At 44.6% G+C, this 8,050-nt stretch overlaps 2 protein-coding genes and 1 non-coding gene across 6 annotated transcripts in view; 2 read left to right on the top strand and 1 right to left on the bottom strand.

Annotated features, from left to right (window-relative positions):
- Positions 1-4,507, top strand: part of lemd3 (LEM domain containing 3) — a 14,384-nt gene extending 9,877 nt beyond the window's left edge. Inside the window, exons 8-12 of the mRNA XM_025057171.1 lie at positions 269-335; positions 413-494; positions 611-716; positions 1,259-1,337; positions 1,843-4,507. Of these exons, the coding sequence (XP_024912939.1) occupies positions 269-335; positions 413-494; positions 611-716; positions 1,259-1,337; positions 1,843-2,024 (516 nt within the window). The 3' untranslated portion in view covers positions 2,025-4,507. The remainder of the gene's footprint in view (positions 1-268; positions 336-412; positions 495-610; positions 717-1,258; positions 1,338-1,842) is intronic.
- Positions 4,508-5,054: 547 nt separating this feature from the next.
- msrb3 (methionine sulfoxide reductase B3) overlaps positions 5,055-8,050 on the top strand; it is a 7,017-nt gene continuing 4,021 nt past the window's right edge. The window contains exons 1-3 of one of the 4 annotated variants that reach the window (XM_025057403.1): positions 5,284-5,299; positions 6,588-6,696; positions 7,859-8,009. In XM_025057403.1, coding sequence (XP_024913171.1) covers positions 7,934-8,009 — 76 coding nt within the window. In that variant the 5' untranslated portion in view covers positions 5,284-5,299; positions 6,588-6,696; positions 7,859-7,933. Of the gene's footprint in view, positions 5,300-6,587; positions 6,697-7,858; positions 8,010-8,050 lie in introns of all 4 variants that reach the window. The other 3 variants (XM_008315992.3, XM_025057404.1, XM_008315994.3) reach the window with 3 other exon arrangements.
- On the bottom strand, positions 7,519-7,591 carry trnak-cuu (transfer RNA lysine (anticodon CUU)). Its single transcript has one exon. It is a non-coding gene; the product is annotated as a tRNA-Lys (tRNA).

Genomic DNA, 8,050 nt, shown 5'->3' with positions numbered 1-8,050 from the left:
CATCATCATCATCATCATCATCATCATCAATAATATGACCCTAATCCAGTCAGAACAGAACTGAGCAGAGTTTATTAGATCTCTCTATTTTTCATATACATATATAAAATATAAATGAAAGCCACTAGATGGCAGCATTGTAGCATATTTTATTAATGTATTTTGACAGTCGGGGGATTGTTTTCTAATACGGTGTTTACAGATAAACAAGTAAATATTACCAGGCCTGTATCGGCACCAGTTGTTATCAGAATCGGAACAGAAGTAGAATATAAAGCCTTCGCTCAGCTGTGACAAGAGCACCTCCATGCCCTCCAAAGTCTGGCAGGGAAAAGGTGAAGCACACGGTCGTGTGGCCCAGGCTCGGTGTCATATTCATCTGGTTTCTGTCAACATTGTCTTCTGTTTCCAGCCTTCCCTCTGGACCGGAGGAACTCCCCCCCCAACAGCCTGACGCCGTGTCTGAAAATCAGGAACATGTTTGACCCAATCATGTGAGTTTCCTGACTGAGCTGCAGGTCTTTGTAGACCACCTCAGAGAGACCACCTCCAACTCACTGAAGCTACAGCATAAATATGTGACGATCTCTCCCTCTGTGTGTCCTCTTAGGGAGGTGGGGGAGAACTGGGACCTGGCCATCCAGGAGGCCATCCTGGAGAAGTGCTGTGACAACGATGGAATTGTTCACATCGCTGTTGACAAGAACTCAAAGGAGGTACGCTGCTCCGCTGCTCCTGAATATCTCTTCCAAGTACCACCAGTACGACCAGCGTGTTGTACTACAGTATCACATGAGTACTCTGCGTAGCATCGTATATGTAGTAGCGGTTTACTGCTAACCTCAGTATTAGCATACGTATTAAACTACTTCAATCAATGTAGTAATACTACAACTGGCTCTTTGCTGTCGTTTGAAAACCACAGACACAAAAGGCAAAAAAAAAAAACTCCAAGCGTTCCTTTACATACCACTAGAGGGAACCAGAGTACTGTCAGTGTTACACACTGCATAAGGGGTTGTACAAAATATATCTTTACACTGAAATATTGATATTTCATTGTATCAATTTTTTTTTTTAATTTATCAGTGATGTGATAACACAGTGTTTTTTTTTCTTTTTCTTTTTTTATCAGTGATTCCAAATGTAGTCACAGCTCCTACATTCCAGAGCTGGAACTGTTTGTCACCGATGTTACTCACAGTTTCTCTCTCTCCCTCTCTCTCTCTCTCGCTCTCTCTCTCTCCCCCCCCCCCAGGGCTGTGTGTATGTGAAGTGTCTCTCTGCAGAGCACTCAGGGAAAGCCTTCAAGGCTCTGCACGGCTCCTGGTTTGACGGTAAAGTACACACCCAGTAACACACCGAAGTATTTTTTTTAATTACCTCACAGCAGCCAGATTACTTTCCAGGAACTCTGGAACATCACCACTGATCTGCTGTGACACGTCTGGTCTGGTTGACCTGGTTAACTGTCAACATATGAAACAAAAACAGGAAGTGGGAAGAGTTCCACTGGAGAACTCTGTTGGTGTCTGTGGAACCAGATCTTCCCACGTTCTGTTCCAACACCTGAACGTCTCTCAACCTGACGTCTGGGTTTGATAGTGGGTTATTAGGAGCACACTGCCACCTACTGGACTAGAGTGTGTAGTGTCATGGTCTGATCAGTGACTTTTTGAGATAACTCAGCCTACTTCTTATGACTTGATACGTGATTTGATTTTTATTTCAACCGATGACACGCAGGTCACAGATTTGTTTCAATCTCTAACCGTTTCACGGTGCAGCGTCACAGTTCACCAAAGTACTGTGCTGATGCTTTGATCCTGGTCTGATTTACAGGCAAACTGGTGACGGTCAAGTACCTTCGTCTGGACCGATACCACCAGCGCTTCCCGCAGGCCCAGTCGTGCACCACGCCCATGAAGGCCTCCGGCCCCCACCTCAGAGCCGTGGGCTCCACGGACGGTACGGCCAGCCGCGCCTCCACCTCCTCCTCCTCCTCCTCCTCAGGCTTCTCATGAGACGCGGGTCAGTGTCAGAGACGGCGTTTTCGTCCTCCCAGCGTCACGCACCAGTTGCTGCTGCTCCTTTTACTGCTTTACAACATGAACGACTTCAGTCCGTGTCAGCGGAGAGCTACTTTTATTATTTTTTTCTACATTATTTTCAAACTGTGTCTTTTACAAAAGAATGCAGTTTTGAGTTGAATAGAATTTTTTTTTTTTTTTTTACTTCTTTCACCGTTGTTTTAAACCAACCAGGGAAGAGAAGCTGTTCTGGAATGATCTAACACACACACACATACACGTACACGTATGTTCTCCAGGCCGCTCCCTCCTCAGCCAATCACAGACCGGCTGCTGTTTCAGAGCGTACCTGGATCTAAGCTTTCATGAGAACAGAGCAGATGATTGGCTGAATGTGTCCAACGTACTCCTGATGTTATGATTATTATAATTAGTATTATTGTTGTTATTATTATTACTCTGATTATTGTTGTTGTTTAGAGAAACGAGGCGACGACGGTTGCGTAAACGAGCGTCGTCTCCGCCTTCATCGTCGTCATCATCGCGTGGTCACCTGATCCTACAGACGAACCATAAGCTTATTTATGTTGCCGCCATAGACTGCACTCCACAGGTGGACCCAGGGTTCTGGTTCTGGTTCTGGTTCCACAGTGTGGTCTGATTTAAACCACACTGACAATCACGGAACAGACCTGGGATGGTTCTAACTCAGTCGTGCCATGTTCTCGTCTCCTGTTAAGATATTTTTTTCAAAGGCGTCACGTTCTGTTGAGGAACTGACCGTCGTCGAACACTCGCTAACGTTTTCACAGAAAATCAACTCACTTTAACCTCACCAGTACCATAGAAATCCTGTTCATTCTCACTGCTAATCTGGAGTTGGAGGAACTTTTCAAACGGAAAGACCCGGTTCTCCTCCTGGTCCGCAGACGACCCCCTGCAGGTGCAGCAGCAGAACTGCAGTGACCGTGTGGACTGGGCTCCTGTGTTGGATGTTTTTGTTTGTTGTTGTTGTTGTTTTTTTTTTCTAGTTTTACATTTTTCGTCCTGTTATATAGAGGTGTTTACTCACAACAGTGACCTGAACCTTTTCTACTGCAAATATATTCCAAATGTACCCGGCTTTTTCTTTATTATTTATTACGTTAAATTTGGGTCATGTTCTCCTGTTGGTGGCGCTGCTGGCATTTCTGAGGGAATCCACATTTTGTTTTTCATTCAAGTCGCCCATTTCTACTGTCTTTACTTTGGACCAACAAACCAAAGGGGGGGGGGCTGCGAGTGGGTTCTGTCCTGTCGTCACTCCCGTCACAAACAGACGTTCTCCTCTCAGAACAGTCAGACCCAGGTCACCGTCACGCTTCTCTCCGCCACGAGTGTCTGTCAGTGTTTTAACACTATTTTAACTGCCCCCACCTCAGGGGGGGGGGGGGGGGGCTGGGTGTGGTTGTGTGTTTGTCCAGCACCTGTGTATTCAGATGAATTTTTCTTTTTTTTTTTTTTCCAGTAAAATCCAGGATCTGAATGTTGGACGTTGGTTCAGTATTTGCAGTGTGAAATTGTACAAACGATGCACATTTCAGAAGTTCACGCTCTGCTGCGGTCGGTAGCAGAAAACACAAGAGTGCCTTAAAAATGTTCTTTTCCTTTTTTGTAAAAAAAAAACAAAGCAAAAAATGAAAAAAAAAAACAAAAACCCAACAGTTGGCACTGCATTACTCATCGTCCTGGATCCACAGAGCTGAGTGAGTCAGACCTGCCGTAGACCTAGATCCTCTAGATTTCCTGTTTTTTTTTGTTTGTTTTTTTTGGTATTTTGTAGACGTTTACTTTCATATTAAACCAAATGCTTTTTCTATTTATTTCTTCAGTTGTTTGTTTGTGACCAGCCATGTTGATGCACACGAGCTCCACTATACCTGTTAATGTAGTGACCGTGTCTCCACACGTGGACTGATCGTCAGGTTCGGAATTTGTCTGTCGTCGGGACGAGCATGAGGACAAAAAAAAAAAAAAATGAAGTGAAGACGTCAAAGAGTGCTTCACTGGCATCTATTTTTGTACTTCACTAGACCGGGGGTGTCTCACCCCCCTCCTCTCTCCCCCTCACCTCCCTCACCCGCTGTCTTTGAGGCTGAGTGTAAATAGAGATGTTTGGATGTTTGGACTCCTCCTCCTCTCCTCCTCCAGGCTCCTGCTTCACCTATAGAAACATTCTTATCTTGATGTACGTTATGTAAACACTGTACATTGATATAACTGTAGTATGTACCATTATTCGCAGCTTTATTTCCATTTCATTGTACGTTTGTTTTTTTTGTTTGTTTTTTTGCCAGTGTCCCTAATCTGCTAGCCAGAGCGGGGGGGAGGTGTGAAATAAGAGACATTTGAAAGGAAACATTTTAACGAGACGTTTTGATGTAATTTGTCACTTGTACAAACAATTAAAATTAAAGATTTATTAGGCGTTTTTAAAACCTGGTCGTCTATCGTGGTCTTTCTGTCTTGTGGTGTTTTCACTGTGGCTGGGGTAAAAATGAGGTTCAAAATGAGGCTGGTGGGCCAGTTTGGTATCTGCCGCCATCTAGTGGTATCAACAGAAATTATAGTTGATTCGTTGTAATGCATGAAACAGAAGAATCAACATTGATCTTTACCAAACCCTGTAGCAGCCTGTGGGGGGCCAGGCCGGATTAGAAAGCCCAGTGGGCCTTACCTGGGCCACGGGCCGTAGATTGTCCAAGTCTGCTCTAAATAGAAATAAAAAGTACACTAATAATTTATGTAGAATTAAGTACAAGATCAGTTGAGCTATTGATGCATTTTTGAACGTTAAACTTGGGCAAGAAAACTGGTTCAAAGTTTGATACCACCTAGCCTCCAAATCCGGACTAAATTATTTAATAAAATGTTTTTTTTTTGTTGTTTTTTTTTACCATTCGTGTCCGCCTGTTATGTCTATGCGCTCTACTGTAGGATCGCGCCCCGCATTGTTTACATCAGACATTTTCCGCCCGTCCGTGAAGTGAGGGATGTGACGAAGCACCCACCGGAAGCTGGAGCGGGGGTCCTGACCACATTTGGACATGCGTAGCTCCAGTGGCCGCTGTCATTCTAGCCGTGACCCTCGCTAACAGCCTGTTGACGGACGCTGTGTTGGCGACATCTTAGCGTCACGTTAATGAGCGGGCGACACTTGACCACCGTCACCACCACCGCCACCGTCCTCCTCGTCCTCCTCCTGCCGCTGCTGCTGCCGCTTCTCTCCGGTGAGTCAGTCCCACAGTTGTTGTCGGCTTTAACGGAGAACTATTAACCACAAACGACAACGTGGGACGAACTATTTAATTATTTTTCTCTCTGTGTCGTGACGACAGAAAACAACGGGTATTTTTACCTCCACACTTTTAAACATGGCGTCAACACCGACACATAACAAACTGTTGTCATTAACCGTGACGTCGCACAAATACGGCGAGATTCTGGTTCTGTTCGAGGCGATGATTTAAATGTCAAGCACTTTTGTTTTGTAAACTACTTTACTGTTGTGACGTCATGTCAACTAACAATTCAAATTATTGTCAGTTTAAAGCGGAGTTCACTGTTGTTGTTTTTTACACCGTAGAAACTGATGTAGACCGTGTTTACTGTTGTATTTTATCTCTGTATCCAAACACTTTATTGTTGTGTATCAAGTACTGTTCAAATGTTACACTGTCTTATAGAATATATGTTTTTATTTTAAACGTATGTCAGTACGGCGGGTGTAACACTGACCCCTGTAGGCAAAACCGATAATTGTATTTGAGAAAATTTAACTAAATTAAATTTAAAAAATTAAACCCAATATTTTAGACTTTATATGCAGTACTTTCATGAACCTCATAGAGCAACAGGGCCCCCTGTTGGAGAACTCTATAGCTTTAAAACATAGCACTTTAACTTTACCAACAAATACGGTGGAGACAGAAAGAAAATTGACATCTTTAGACGCTCACTCTGGAACTCTTGGTGCTGATTGGACGGACCGTGTGACAGGTCCTAACGGGCCAAGTACAGGTGTCTGTAACGACGGACGGCTGGATTAGCTTTAGCCTCTTTGGTGTCCTGCTACATGCCTGAACGTCTGTGTCCTCTTTCAGGGACTAAGGTCTTTGGGGGGGTAGGGAGGGGGGGGTGGGGGGTATTGTACTACTGCCCATTGTACTACACATGGGGATAGTATTTGCCCTTTGGCAAAGCTGTCAACAGGTGGAACTTTTGCAGTGCACCAGTAGGCGGCGCTCTGCAAAAATATCTCACATCAACCACCTTTTGAAGGACCATGTGACCACCTGGTGAGACTGAACAAGACCATCAGAACTTTAAAGTCAGCCCAGGGAGGAGGTCAAAGGGTTAATGTTCCACTGCCGTCAATGCGACCATATAAGGTCGTCTCTCTCTTTAGCCCTAAATTCTCAGAGCCGGCTGCTCCAAGTCTCCGTTAGATCTTTTATTTTTTTCCCTCCCCTCCAGAACTGTCGGTCAGTGAGTGTGTTTGTCTCTGTCTCTCTTCAGTTTGACTTTCTCATGGCCGTTCTCCTCCGACGTGGACTTTTTGTGGCGCTGCATCGTTGTGTCAGCAGCACAGTGGCGCCCCCCCCAGCACTGCTCGCTGCTGCTCTAGGTAGAGTAACCTGTTAGCTTTGACGTCATGTCTAGTCAAGACGGCCAAATGTACGTCGGGATATCTTCAAAAATTAACAAAGAAATGTTTAAAAATCTAACGTGACGTCTTTTCAAGACAAATCTTTGGAATTTTAATTAAATTGTTTATATGACGGTGGGGGTTGTTTACGTTTAAACGTGTTGCTGCAGCCATGTTTTTTTCCCCCCTGATTAGATTTCACTGCTGTTAAAAACCAAGATGTTGTTGTTTGTTTTTGGTTGTTTTTTTTCTTGTTGACTTTAAGGAACTGTTTCCCTAGAACTGTTGACTCACGAGGCTCAGCCTCTGGTCCGTGTTTTGTTTTGTTTGTTTTGCTCCATGTTGTGATCAGACTATTTGGAGACTTGAGTCATAAAAAAAAAGTCCCGACTTTTCAAACACACGTCTGAAAGCTGCAGTTCTGTCAACGCTCTGTGTTCCGTTAGGGTTCATCGGTTCCACCGTTCATCTGGAGGTGTCAACTTTCTGTCCCTCTAGGTGTGAATGTGCACATGTATTTTTTATGTTTGTGTGTATGTGTGTAAGAAAATATTGATACTCTGAAATATTGCGATATTTTGTTTTACGATACCGTATCACTATAGTATATATTATAAACTATTATAGAATATAAATTATAGTAAGACAACTATATTTCATCGTCACTACAGTATCGCAATATATTGTATCGTTCCCCGTATATCGTATAATTAAATAAGCACGTGGTTCCTCTGGGAATCAAACCCACGACTCTGCTCCTAGCGTGCTAACTGCTACTGTACGGAACCGAAAAAACTCTATCGCCCAACGTGGGGCTCGAACCCACGACCCTGAGATTAAGAGTCTCATGCTCTACCGACTGAGCTAGCCGGGCTACTGAAATATAGCTTTCCGTCTGGTTTCGAAACTTTCGCGTGTTAGGCCGAACACGATAACCACCACGCTACAGAAACTCATATCACCGGATGCCAATACACACCCCTAGTGTGTGTGTGTATATGTGTGTGTGTGTGTCTGTGTGTGTGTCATGACCTGTGGTGACCCTCGGACATGTTTCAAATGCCCCCTCCTTTATTTCACCCCCCCTCCTTTAACCCTCTGTTGTCATGTGTTGTTCTCCCGTCTGCTCTCCATCATCCAGCCCAGTCGCTCGGTCGTAGCCTCTGCCGACGTTGCTAATTTCTAGCGGTGGGCGGAGCTCCACTGTCCAGCAGCCATGTCGGGCTTCAATCTGCTGCACCTAATAACAAAGAGTCAGCCTGTAGCTCTGAAGTCCTGCAGTCTTCCTCCAGGTCCACTGACTGGGTGCTGTGTGCCTGCTGTGCTCTGTCCC

Source organism: Cynoglossus semilaevis, chromosome 8 (assembly GCF_000523025.1).
Source record: "Cynoglossus semilaevis isolate Cse_v1.0 chromosome 8, Cse_v1.0, whole genome shotgun sequence".
Taxonomy (NCBI): Eukaryota; Metazoa; Chordata; class Actinopteri; order Pleuronectiformes; family Cynoglossidae; genus Cynoglossus; species Cynoglossus semilaevis.
Note: the sequence above shows the minus strand (reverse complement) of the source record. Positions and strands in the feature narration are given on the sequence as shown.